The 13,814-nt window shown below is 53.8% G+C and overlaps 1 protein-coding gene across 2 annotated transcripts in view; it reads left to right on the forward strand.

Annotated features, from left to right (window-relative positions):
- The first annotated feature begins 6,590 nt into the window (after window positions 1-6,590).
- FERMT2 (fermitin family member 2) overlaps window positions 6,591-13,814 on the forward strand; it is a 50,636-nt gene continuing 43,412 nt past the window's right edge. For both annotated transcript variants that reach the window (XM_030949464.1, XM_030949465.1), the window contains exons 1-2: window positions 6,591-6,712; window positions 7,656-7,824. In XM_030949464.1, coding sequence (XP_030805324.1) covers window positions 6,650-6,712; window positions 7,656-7,824 — 232 coding nt within the window. In that variant the 5' untranslated portion in view covers window positions 6,591-6,649. The remainder of the gene's footprint in view (window positions 6,713-7,655; window positions 7,825-13,814) is intronic.

Below are 13,814 nucleotides of genomic sequence, written 5' to 3' on the forward strand. Positions count from 1 at the left end.
ACCCAGCTGATTCAATAACACTGACCTGATTAAAGCACTCTGCCCTGCTCTGTCTCTATTTTTCCAGCTCTAACTGCATTACCAGCCTGCTCCATCCCATCCTTCCACTGGAGGCTGGAGCTGGAAAAGCACAAAGCCATGCAGCTGGCTGGGCATCATCCATCTCCCCCTTCCCCCAGAACAACAGGTTCCCAAACGTGCTGCAGCTTCTCACAGCATCTCAGGTGTCTGAGGGGAAAATAAAAGGTATCAACCCCTTCAACAGATGGATTTTTCTGGTTGTGTTCCCCAAATCTCTTTTTTCAGCTCAGAACTGCTCTCTGAGAGCTGCAGTGATCCATGGTGGAGAGGTGTGTGGATATGACCAGGAAATCTGAGCTTGGTGTCCATCAGGGCACAACCCCTGTTTCCCTGCAGCCTCCCAGTGTTAATTTCCCTTCAAAAGGAAGCAATTTGGGGTTATTTTTTAACCAATGCTGCACCTTTTTTAACCAATGCTGCTTTTCCACCCCAGCCATCCTGGGCAGAGTGATCCCTGCTCCAGTGGAGATCTGCATCCTCAGGGGTTGTCAGTCACTGCTGTGTGTCCAGCCTGGACTTCTCCCTCTGGAAAATGGGGAGAAAATGGCTGTGATTGATTCCCTTGGATGCAGCCATTCATTGTGGGATATGATCAGGAAATTTGGGTGACCTGTGCTCACACACACACCCAACACAGCAGGAAGAGCCAGGATATAGAATCCCAAAACCCCAGAATGGTTTGGGCTAGAAGGGACCTTGAAGATCATCTCACTCCGACCCCCATGCTATGGGCAGATATCTTTGGTTTTGATTAAAAACAAGACAGCAGAGATTCTGGGGGGCTGAAAAGGTCATAGGGGATGATGATGAGTTGGACCTGTGACTTGGGGTCTGGTGTCTCACACAGGGTGAAAGTGTCCTTCTCCAACAGGGCCATGTTCCCAAACACCCCACGGAGCCCTGTGGAGTCAGTGCTTTGCTCAGGGACCTGTTATCAGCCAGCTCTCACAGAGCTCTGACATGGGAATCGATAAAAACTCTCCTTCAGTGCTTTTCAGTCTCTGGCAGCACATGGGCAAAGGCAGCCAAAGCCCAGAGGCTCCGTCCTTGGTGTCCTCCTCTCCTCTCCTCTCCTCTCCTCTCCTCTCCTCTCCTCTCCTCTCCTCTCCTCTCCTCTCCTCTCCTCTCCTCTCCTCTCCTCTCCTCTCCTCTCCTCTCCTCTCCTCTCCTCTCCTCTCCTCTCCTCTCCTCTCCTCTCCTCGGGGTGGGATTTCTCCCAAGGATGTGATTTCTAGGGCAGGTGTGATTTCTGGGGCTGCTTTGCAGCCTTGCAGAGCTCCCTGCACCGTGCCTCAAGTCCCTTATTCCCGAGGGTTTGGATGTTTCTGGGATCAGGCAATGGGAACATTGCCTCTGGGGTTTCTGCTGCCAGCCTCTCCTTCCTTCTGGCAGTGAACCCCATCCTTAGGGAGCTGGAGGCCTCATGGATCCTTCTCAGGATGCCACAGGAAAGGGAGCTGTGGGATTTTGGGGGATAATTGGTCCACAAGTGTGTCCCACCTGCTCTCCCCACCTGGGTGCTCCCATTCCCCTCCCTAAGCTGCTGCTGTCATTCCCCTGGTCGTGGAGATGAAGAACAAACCCACCTCAGAGCATTTTTGGGGGGCTGTGGGTGGGGACAGGACTCTGGAACCACATGGGTTGGTGGTGCAGCCAGCATGGAGCATCCCAGTGCCATCCAGAGGGGATGGGTGGCCCAGGCCGGGGCTTCTGGGGGTTCCACAGTAGGAAAATCCATCCCCATCCCCACACCCCCTGAGCTGCACTGGCCAGCCCCATCCCCAGGGCTGCATTTCCTTCTCCACTCTGCAATCTGGGGATTTTTGCCAAGCTCCAGAGCACATCCATACAGTGGGAGTTGTCCAGCGTGTCTCAGGGATGCCCCAGGCCCCAGTTCCTTAAATCAGCCTGCCAGAGCAGCTTCTCCTCCCCCTGAGAGAGGGAAAACTGATGGGCTGGGAGCCAATTTCCCCAGGAGCCGTTGGGGAGGGAAGGGCTGGGGCAGGGGAGATAACGGGATGTGCCAGGGCTGGGCTGGTGCTGCAGCACTCCCTGCCCCTCTGGAATCTCACAGCGTGCTGGGCACAGTTTTCCTCCCCTCCTTCACCACCTGGGAGACCTGCAGGGTGCCAGCACAGGGTGAGTTCCCACAGCTCCACTTCCCATCAAGTGGCTTCCCCCAAAAAGGGCCTGAAGAGCAGCTGGGAGTAATTGATGGTGGAATTTGGGGATTTTTTTTTCCCTCCAGTAAATGATTCCCAAATAGATGTTTCCCACTATCTGGCCAGAGAAATGTCAGATCCATCAGATGAATTATTTGGGATTTTTTGGTGTTTCTTCTTGCTGACTAACAGTGGATAAATGATTCAGGGTGTTACTTCTGACACCCCAGAGTCACCAGCCCCAGGGATGGTGATTGAGTGTTGCCTGACATTTGGATTTTCTTTGAGCCTCAGCTCCATGGGAGAAATCCAGCCTTCCAGGCTGGACTTGGTATTTGTAAAGGCAGAAGAATAGGAGGCCTTCTGGAGGTGGAGAAAAGCCAGAACGGGAGTGGCAAAGGCTGAAAAAATCTGATGGACAATAGAAAGTGGTTTAATATGTTGCATATTGTGGGAGAAGAGGGGGTGTGGGAGATGTTTGAGCCTTTGGGCTGGATGGAGGTGATGGTCCAACATCCCTGAGGGTGCTGGAGATGTCTGAAACACAGATGTGGACAGCAGCACCTGAGAGGGACAAATTCCTGCATCCCTGTGCAGGACTTACCATGAGAAGTCACAAGCTGAGGATGATGAGTGGTCCCAAAACCATCAGTCAGGCGCAGGTGGTGCAGAGGAAGATCAGCAGTGGGAGGATTCCTGGGCATGGCTCTTGGAGACACTCAGGCACCAGGCTGGAAGGTGCAGGGAGATTTTGCAGCCCTGGAGATGAATCAGCTTTTAGGAGAATTTACCTGGGATTTATCCAAATTCTCCATCACATGGATTCAAGTGTTCAGCTAACAACTCCCTTGGGCTCCAAGTGATGTTTTAGGATGCTCTAGAACCCACCAGCCCTTCCAGAAGGACACAAAATTCAAGGACACTCCTGACACTGGGGACAACCAAACAGAAAATTATTTGGGGCACGTTGCTTCCTGTGTGGGCCAAAGCAAGAGTCACACTCAGGGGAGGTCACTCCTGGCAGCTGGAAACATCAGAAGGACACACAAAAAGGCTGAGAGATAAATGGCAGCAAGGGAATTAATGTCAGCAGGAAAGCAGTGGCTGACACAGGCCCAGCCAGAGAACCAGCACAGTGCTGTGTTATGAAGAGCTGAGGACAAAACCTCCCAGCCTGAGGCTTTGAGAGCTTAATTGACCCAAATACCTGGAAAGAAGGTGAAGAGGGGACAGAGAAGAGCCCTGCAGGGAGGTTTGTCCTGCAGCACAAGCCTGGCAGGCTCCAGTGCACCGTGGCTGATTTCAGGAATTAGAGGCAGGAAAATGAGAGGGGAATTTGTAGCTGCAGGGCCTCAAAACCTCAGTTTGACTTGCCAAGGAGGATGCACCTCAATCCAGCTTTGTGCCTCTTATCTCAGTGTAGCTATCTCTTACAGCCTAGGATTTATTCCAGATGCTGCCAGGAGAAGCTGTGGATGCCCTGGAAGTGTTCCAGACCAGGATGGACAGGGCTTGGAGTGACCTGGTCTATGGAAAGTGTCCCTGCCCATGGCAGGGGGGGATAGAGATTATTTTTAAGGTCCCTTCCAACCCAAACTATTCCAGGATTCTATTCTATGATTTTGTAACCTCTGGGCATGGAGAACCAGGCTGGATGGTTGTGACAGTGTTGAATCTTGGTCCCTGGCTTCATCCCATGTGGCCTTGGCCATCAGAAAAGGGACATGGACAAGGGATGGAGGGACAGGATGGGGGGGAATGGCTTCCCACTGCCAGAGGGCAGGGATGGATGGGATATTGGGAAGGAATTCTTGGCTGGGAGGGTGGGGAGGGCCTGGCACAGGTGCCCAGAGCAGCTGTGGCTGCCTCTGGATCCCTGGCAGTGTCCAAAGCCAGGCTGGATGGGGCTTGGAGCAACCAAATCACAATCAGAACCTGGAAAAACTAAACCTCCCCATCTCCTGTGCCTCTTCAAGATCCTCATCACAAATATCCTTCATCCTTTCATGATGGGAATACTGGATTGACTCCATGCACCACCCAGGTGGTGGCACATTTCTAGGACACGTAACCACCACAGCATCATTGCTCTGCCTTTACATCCAGAAAAACAGAAGAAATCCACGTCATGTGGATGTTTCTGAAATGACAAAACCAGGGAAGAGCGAATGTGGCCAGGAATAAACAAGGAAGCAGAGTTACCCAGCATGTTTCCTTTGCCAGAAGTGTGACCTTGTCCCTGCTGGGAAATGGTCATTTGTGAAAAGGGAGCCTTGGCTGCGTCCAAAAGAGGCAGAAGGGGATGAAGAGGTGGGGGATTGCAGTGAGATGGTCTTTAAGGTCTCTTCCAATCCAAACTATTCTGCAATTCCATGATTTTGTGAGGTAAAGAGCTCGCAAATCCCACGTGAACAGTGGTACCAGTGGCAGCAGTTTGGAAGGGAGAATACGGGCTGGGAAGTGTTGGCGACACAAAAAGTGGAGGGAACAACAAACATCTGCCTTTCTCCTTTTTGGTTGGTTTTTTTTTTTTTTCCTGAAACTTCATCCTTTTTAAGAAAGAAGCTGCAGACAGGGAATATCAAGGCCCAGGTGAACATGAAGACCCAGGTGACAGGAGCCTGCTCACCACCAGGTCAAAGCATGTTGTGCTTGGACCATTTGAGGAAACAGAGCCTTTTTTTACACAGAGATTTGGGGAATTTCTGTGTCTCTGTGTATGGAGACAGGCCAGGCACTCAGTCCTGTTGCTTCCCCAGCTCCAGCCACCCAGCAAAGGCACGGAGCAGCAGAGTTCCATGGCTGGTGACCCTGGGAAGAGCCAGTCTGACCGGCTTGCCCGGAGCAGCCAGGCAGGAACGCCAGCTGCCTTCAACAACTGCCCATAACACTTTAAAAACCAAAACAGAGCTCACGGGCTAAAAAAAAAAAAAGACAAAACAAACCGGGGACAGGGAAATTGTCACTCAGCTTCACCTCTGGTTTCCCAAGGATGCCCACGGAGCTGTTTCACTGGGAAGGAAAGTATCCTGGTTTCCAGGAAGAAGGAGCAGATGGGTTGGGAACTGCGGGGCAGGCAGGTCTGGTAGGTATCATCCCAAGCCCGATGGAAGTGGCCATGCATTTCGGCACCTTATTTGGCATTGCTGCTCCCAGGGAGCGAGGACTTGTTGCAAACAGTGGGAAGAGCCCTGGGGATGCTTGGCTGGCTCTGACGCAAGAGCTGCGCCGGTGCATTTTTGACCTTGCTTCGCCTCTGCCGAGCGCTGCAGCTCAGGGAGCCTCTCCCTCTGCACAGGGAAGGAGCCCCCGGGATGGAGAGGGCAGGGAAAAGGGCTCTGGGGAAAGGGAAACTTTGCCAGCGGGTTTAGGAGCACAAGGAGCCGGCAGCCTTTCCTCAGCGTGCAGCCAGCTGTACTAAAAGGTTACCAGCTCCACGGGGCCGTATCCAATTGCATCAGCTGGGAACCTCGTCCAACACGCCTTTGGGCCGAGAGTAACCCTTTCTATTTATTGCCCTATTGTTTGAGGCTGGAGGAACACGGAGATACCATCTGGGAAAGCTTTGTTGTTGCAGACGGGCTCTCGCCTGCGCTCCAGAGTCACCCTCCAAATCATGATCCGGCTTCCACGTTTGGGGGATGAAATGGGGGCTCCTCTGAGCAGGGATTGAGGCCCCAGGAGGGTTTGAGGGGGGAGGTCACCTGCTGCAGGGTCACCCAACTCCCCTCTGCCAGCATCAGCCACGTTAGCAAAAACCCTCGGATAAAACCTGGCTACGTGTGCCCAGAGTGACCTCAGGAAAGGTTTTATTAGTATTAAAAGTATTAAAGGTATATTAGGTATTAAAGCAGAGGAACAGCCTTTATTAATATCTCCATTATATTATAAATATCTCCATTGTAATGGCAAAGTGAAAATTGGAAAAATTTTACCATCCTGCTCAGAGGTTTTGTTGCCTGTGTGGTGCCAAAGCAAGCTGGTCTAGTGGAAGTTGTCCCTGCCCATGGCAGGGGGCTGGAACCAGATGGTCTCATGGTCCCATCCAACCCAAACCATGCCACGATTCCATGGTCCTAAAGCTCCCACTGCCATTCACGGGGCATGTGGGAATGATGTTCCTGGCTGGCAGAGCCATCCCTGAGGCTGCCAGGGCGGGCACAGCTTTGCCGGGATGTGACTTCCCATCACCTGGCACGGGGCAGGATACATCCAGAGCGCTGGACCTCAAACCACAGCCCCTTCCGCGTGTTGGATTTTCAGGAAGCGCGCTTGCTTGGCGGGATGTGTGTATCACTGGGTGGAGGAGCTACAGGAAGCGGATCATATTTTTTTTTCCTCCATTTGTGCCGGTTCAGACCCTTTTATTTAAAGACAGTTCCCATTTCCCCATATTCACAGAGATTATGAGGATGGAGCGAACCAGCTCATCTCCCAGCCTCAACGGGGGCACAGGCTACTATGCCAAGGTAAGGTTTTGCTGAACGGGAAGGATTTTTCCTATGAATTCAGGGGCAGTGCTAAAAAACTGCCCAAAGGGTGCAGAGTGGGCACGGCTGCCATGGAACCCACGCGCGGTTGGGATGCCAAGGTTCCTAATGGATGCTCTCCGGGCTGGCTCCCGAATTTCCCCCTCTGGATGCCCTGGGACCAGCGGCCACGAGCTGAGGCGGGCAGGGCTGAGCAAAGCCGGGCACAGCCGGGCCGGGATGGGATAAACTGGGATGAGCTAAACCGGGATGAGGCGGGCTGGGCTGGGAAGAGCCAAGCCGGGATAAACCGAGCTGGGATAAACTGGGCCGAGCCGGGGTGGGCAGAGCCAAGCCGGGATAAACCGAGCTGGGATAAACTGGGCCGAGCCGGGATGGGCACAGCCGCGGGATAAACGAGCTGGGAAACCACCGAGCCGGGATGGGCACAGCCCAGCCGGGACGAGCCGACCCGGGATGAGCCAGGCAGAGCCGAGCCAGGCTGAGCCGAGCTGTGTTGAGCCGGGCCGAGCCGGGATGGGCACAGCCGAGCCGGGCTGGGCCAGGCCGAACCGGGCCGATCCCAAGCCGGGCCGGACCGATCCCGGCCGGGCCGCCCCCCGGCGATTCCCGGATGTTGGAGCGGCCCCCACTTACTCCGTCCTTCGCTTCCATAAAAGGCCAAGGGGCCCGGCAGCCACAGGCGCGTTTTTCCTTTAATTATTATCCCCCTCCTCCTCCTCCTCCTCCTCCCTCCGCCTCCCGCTCTGCCCGCCCGCGCGGCTCCTCCCGGGCGGCCCCTCAGGAGCTGCGGCGGGGTCCCGATCCCGCCCCACCGCGCCCCCTGCCCTCCCCCGGGGCGCGGAGCGGGCACAACCGGGCCCATCCCGCCGCTGATCCTGATCCCGCTCCCGCTCCGTGCCGGGCGCGGCCGGCGGCGCAGGAGGCCGGGGCCATGGCGCTGGACGGGATCCGCATGCCGGACGGCTGCTACGCCGACGGGACGTGGGAGCTGAGCGTCCATGTCACCGACCTGGGCCGCGACGTCACCCTGCGGGTCACCGGCGAGATCCACATCGGCGGCGTCATGCTGCGCCTCGTCGAGAAGCTCGGTGAGTGCCCCGGGCCCCCCGGCCAGCCCGGCATCCTCCCAGAGCTCAGCACCCTGCTCCAGTGCTGTGCTTTAACTCCCAGCACCCTGCCCAGTGCAGTGCCACAGTACCCCAGTTCAGCCCCAGCACTCTGCTCCAGTGTTGTGCTCCAGCTCCCAGCACCCTGCCCAGTGCAGTGCGCAGCTCCCAGCACTCTGCTCCAGTGTTGTGTTCCAGCTCCCAGCACTCAGCTCCAGGACTGTGCTCCAGTTCCCAGCACCCTGTCCGGTGCAGTGCCAGAGTACCCCAGTTTAGCCCCCAGCACTCTGCTCCAGTGTTGTGCTCCAGCTCCAGTCACTCTGCTCCAGTGTTCTCCAGTTCCCAGCACCGTGCCCAGTGCAGTGCCAGAGTACCCCAGTTTAGCCCCCAGCACTCTGCTCCAGTACCTGCTTCAGCTCGCAGCACCCTGACCCAGTACCCTGACCCAGTACCCTGCTTTAGCTCCAGTTCCAGCACAGTGTTCCAGCACCCTGCTCCAGAACTGTATTTTTGTCTCCCAGCACCCTGTCCCAATACTGGGCTGTAGCCCCCAGCATCCTGCCCCAGTGCTGTGCTCCAGCACCCAGCACCCTGCTCCAGTATTGTGATTTAGCTCCCAGCACCCTATCCCAGTCCTGTGCTCCAGAGAGGCTTCCAGCACCCTGCCCAGGTCCCTGCATCCTGCCCCTGTGCTGTTTTAGCTCCAGCACCTCTCCCAGTACTCTGCCTTAGCTCCCAGCAGCAGGGAGCCCCCCAGGTCCCCACACCCTTCCTTAGCCCCCCATGCCTTTCCAGGCTCCCCCTCTCACCTGTTTCACCGCCCCGTGGCCTCAGCCCCATCCGCCGGCTGCTGCACTCCCGGGATTTTGCGCAGAGTTAGGAACCAGCTCCGTTTTCGGCTTGGGGCTGGGGGTTTTTTTGGGGGCGCCCCACAATTTACACCAAAACTCCATCCTGAAGTTCCGTGCGAGCAAAGCGCTCCCGAAGAGCCCATGGGGCGATCAGTGGGGTGATGTGGGCCGGGGGACCTCGGGGACAGGGCGGTGTGCGGTGGCTTTGGGAGCACACCTGGACAAAGGGCCCGTTTGTCCGGGACGCGTGGGAACGCCGGGCCGCGGCCGGGGCTCGGCTCGGTCCCCGCCGAAAGCGGGGAGCCCCGGAACCTCCTCCTCCTCCCCCCTTGTCTTTTTATCGGTTCTTTATGGCTCGGCTTTGTTTACTCAGCGGTGCAGCCCGGGCTGATGGCTGTAATTGCTCAAATAAAATATTAATTGCGAGGTCCCGCGCGTGCCTGCGGCTGTGGGAGTAGCGGAGCTGTCAGCTGCAGGTCCCGCTCCAATGCGGAGCCAGCCCTCGTGTGGCTTTAAAAAGCCCATCTCTTCCCCCGTGCTTAGGTTTTGATTTATTAATTATCTCGGAGTCTCAGGAAGGAAGAAATGGATATAAATACGCTGCGTTTCCAAAGGAAGCGAGCGCTCGCATCAAAGGGTCTCGTGCTGGAGGCAGCCTGAACTCCCCGAAAACTTGATTTTATTCTGGTTGCCTTTTTTTTTTTTTTTTTTTTTTTTAATTAAACGCTGGAGGTGCAGAAAGTTTTGCTGAAGTTCAGTGGGGAAAAAAGCAATCCAGCTTTCTAGAGGTGATAAAAAATCCACTCGTGAGTGAAGGAGCGATGCTCCCTCGGTGCCGGAGCAGCTCCAGGGCCGGAGCGTGTGTGGAAATGTGGAAAGCCAGGCATGTGCACGGGGCCGGACCTAAATTAGCTCCTGACGTAATCCATCCCCCCCGAAATGTTTGCCCGGATCCTCTCCACTTGTTAAATTAGGGATTGTATGAGAGGGAAGGAATGCGGCGGCGGCGTGGGGAGAGAGAGGGGCTGGAGCTCCCCGGAGGGCTCAGCCCCAGAGCCTCCCTTCCCGGCATGGTCACATCCACGGAGATCTCCAGCTGCTGCCTTCCCTTTCCCCTTGGCTTTCCTTGCCCAGCCAGGCTATACGTATTTAGTTCCTTTTCATCTTCCTGCGTGTCAGCTCTTCCAGCCCTCTCATTATTTTTATGGCTCTTCTTTGAGCTGCTGCCAGTTGAGCGGGGTCGGGTGGGACGGGGCTCGTTCCTCATCCTCCCCTGCTCCTCAATGCCTCCCTTCATCCAGCCTCTGCATCAATTCATTTTGCAATTTTTCCACATCAAAACCCTTTCCCTGCATTTTTTAACCTTTTCCTCTCTGTCGTTCATCTGTTTAATTCCTTACTTTGACAAGTTTCAGTGTTAAAAAGAATTATTCTTCTCCTGCCAAGCAGATTTTCTGCTGTGAGCTTTAAGGAAATTTCCTAATAATAAAGTTTCCTTGCAGTTTTTTGCTTCCCTGTGAGATGCCCCACACTATGGGGGGAGGAAGGAAGGTGGGTCAGTGTCTTAGGCTGGGATTTGCCTGCTCCATCCTTTGGGACAAATCCTGCAGGCTTTGGAAAGGAGATTTCTGTGGCCTGCCTGGAGTTCCACTGAAGTTTAGGACATCAGTGAGAATCTGCAGCAGATCAGCCACACTGTGGTTGTAGGGTGCTGGTAGGAAAAATGCCTTCCCTCCTCCCAGCAGCAAGGAGAGCTTGGAAAAGAGAAAAAAAATCTTGATTTATAAATGCTCCTACAGCATTTATTGATGCTTGTAGGAGAAAGAGTGCAGTAAATATCCTGTTGGGATGGAGCAGGAGCCCAGCAAAGTTTTTCCTCCTTAAATTCAGGGCTGCAGATATCCATAAATCCCATGGACTCAGTTTCTGCCTGCACAGAGCTGCAGTTGGACTCTTTGGGAGCAGGCAATTAAAATCTGTGGCTGATGCAGGCAGGCATTGGAGGAAGCCCAAGCAGCAGATAGAGATTCTGGTAACTCAAGTGAATTGCAATGACCTGTTGGCTCCCCTGTTATTCATCACCCGCTGGATTAAGCCACTCCATTAATTGAGCCGTGCCAAGTTCTTGGCAAAGTCATCCCTGAAAAATAAGCAAAAAAACTGCTGAGGTTTTAAGAGCAGCAGCATTTAGTTGCTCTGTGAGGGCTGGGGTCTGTACTGGAAACTCCTGGTGCTCTCTCAGGGTTTTTTAGGAATTTTGCCACTATTGACTTACAAACAAAAAAAAAAATAAAGCGAGGTTTAAAATCACTGGGAGCAGAGGAAGGAAGGAAGTGAACACAGGTTATTGTTGTTGTCAACTTGAGGCTGTTTTAAACACATGGAATTAAAAAAATCCTGCTTTTTTTTGAAGCATGCTTGGGAGGAGCTCTGTGGAGTTTATGGAATTCTGTGGGATATATGGGGGATGCTCTGTCTGGTCATGGGAATAAAGGAATAGCTGACAGAAACAGGGCAGAGGGGACAAATGGTGTCTGGCAGAGGCACAGCCTAAGACAGATGACCTAAATGTGCACTGAGCAGATTCAGAAAGTCTGTGGATAGAAGTTTTGTGATGGAAATGTGGATTTCTCTCTGGGTTATGGGTGGCAGGTGACTCCAGCCCCCAGGGTTTGCTGGGAACACTGAGCACATTTTTGGGCTTTTACCTGACGAAAATAGGTAAGTGGGTGGAAAAAAAAAAAAAAAAAAACAGCAAGATTTGGAATTATAGATGTCCTTCTGGACCAAAAGGGGTTAAGGATGGGTAATGTGGTGGAATCCCTATTTTAGTGACCTGGGATGGGCAGGAGAGCTGACCTGGATAAATGTCAGAGCAAACCCTCTGCCCTCAGACAAGCTGATAATGGCAGGCACTGATGACATCTCCTGAAGCCTTGGGGTTTGTTTTTGTGAATTGAAGCTGGGATAAGGGTTTGTGCAACTGATTTAACCTCCATTGTTCCCTTTGGCAGCTCCTCCACTATCTCCTTGTGTCACCTGGGAGAGGGTGGGGTGTCACCTGAGGACTGGCACAGTTGTCCCATGCAGTTTGGGTTGTAGCACTTCAAGCTCTTCTTTAAAGTGGTTTCAGCCTGCAGATGTGTCTGGGATTCACCCCAGGGGCTCTCTTCACCATTAAATAGACTTTGCTGTGTTATCTTCCAAGGATTTCAGCTCCACTCCTTGCAAGATCACTTCTAAATATTAGTGTTATTCTGCCTGTGAAGTCTCCTCTCCTTAATGGACCCCTGAAAGGTTTATGAATAAAACACCAGCAAAGTGCAGCGTCATTGATTTGCCCAGGTTTGTGTTTGAGGTTTTGCAGTGCTTATAAACACTCCAGGCCCTCGTGAGACTGGCTGGGGAATTTTTTTTTTTTGCCTTGCAACTGGAATGAACTCTTAGAAACAGCTTAAGGCTGTGGGAGAGAAATGCAGAGTCCTTGTCCCAGCCCATTGCTGTTGTGAGCACAAGGCAGGAGGAGGCTGCAGGGCTTGTCTTGTAGGTGGCTTGCTCCTTGTGCTTTGGATTTTGCTGGAATGCTGTTTCCAGATTTGGGATCCTCATAGGAAGGACATGGAGCTGCTGGAGCAAATCCAGAGGAGATGCTCTGAGGGCTGGAGCCAGGCAGGGAGAACTGGGTGTGCTCACCTGGAGAGGAGAAGGCTCCAGGGAGAGCTCAGAGCCCCTGGCAGGGCCTGAAGGGGCTCCAGGAGAGCTGGAGAGGGACTGGGGACAAGGGATGGAGGGACAGGAGCCAGGGAATGGCTCCCACTGCCAGAGGATGGGGATGGATGGGAGATTGGGAATTGGGAATTCTTCTCTGGTTGCCCAGAGGAGCTGTGGCTGCCCCTGGATCCCTGGACGTGTCCCAGGCCAGGTGGGACAGGGCTTGGAGCAGCCTGGGATAGTGGAGGGTGACCCTGCCCACGGCAGGGGTGGAATGAGATGGATTTTAACTTCCATTCCAACCCAAACCACTCTGGGATTCTCTGACTGTAGCCACACTTCCCAGAATCAGGTGTCTGAGCATCCCTGCTCAGTGCCAGGTGAGCTTGGGGTGTTTCCCAATCTGTGCCCACGATGTCACCTGGGCACCTTCACCTGGGACATCCCCAGCTGCTCATCTGTCCCTCAGGTGCCACCTGAGATGAGAAGGATTTTTTGCCTCAAAATCAGTGCTCAGTGTTGCTTTCCAAGTGCATGACGGCCATGAGAGGACTCCAGGTGCCATTCAGTCCTCAGGGATCTGTTTGTGTCCCCTCTGGGGCTGATGCTGAGACCTTGTCCCAAATAATGTCACAAATGGGGCTGGTGTTTGGGGCAGGCACTGACCCTGCTCCAGATTTCTCTGGAAGATTTCTTTCCAAGCTTTTAAACAGCAAAACCTCTCCAGCTGGCAGTGGGATGGTGAGCACAGAGGGGATCTGAGCACCAAAATCCTCCTGCTCCAGATCCTGGCAGGATTTTGGGCTGTTCTGGGTTGGAATTGGTGAGTTGGTACCCCACTGGATGCTTCCACTTCAGCAGCATCCTCCAGGAGACCAGCAGAGCTGCTGCCATTCCAATTTCCATCAAGTGCCACTTGATGAATTAATTGTGGATTCATGTGTGGCCTGTGCTGATCCTCACCCTCCGAACAGCGCATTTTTGGTGACATTAAGTGACACCAGGGCTGTGAGCACACCCCCCCAGCCATGCACACTGATCAGTGAGGGGCTGGCTCATTCCTTTACATCCAGCTTTGGGCTCCAGAAAGCTCGTGGGCTCAGATTGATGGTGGCTCAAAGAAAGTGCTCTTTGTGAGCCTGAGAGGAATATTCAGCTGAGCTGCCAATGAGCAGAGGAATTCAGGCTGGGGGGAGGTAAAAGCCACATAGAGGCAGCTCTGAGCTGCAGTCACAGCAATTAATATCTGTACTCAGTGTGGTGATGATTCCTTAAGGGCAAAAACAATTAGGATTTTATTTTTATGTATTTATTTTTTTTAATTCTGTCACTGTGAGCCGTCTGATTGGGCTGGAAAGAGCTCTCAGGTCCCTGTGGGAGGGGAAGGAGCGCGGGGTGGGAGGTGATGTT

The sequence above is a fragment of the Camarhynchus parvulus genome, chromosome 5, assembly GCF_901933205.1.
Source record: "Camarhynchus parvulus chromosome 5, STF_HiC, whole genome shotgun sequence".
Taxonomy (NCBI): domain Eukaryota; kingdom Metazoa; phylum Chordata; class Aves; order Passeriformes; family Thraupidae; genus Camarhynchus; species Camarhynchus parvulus.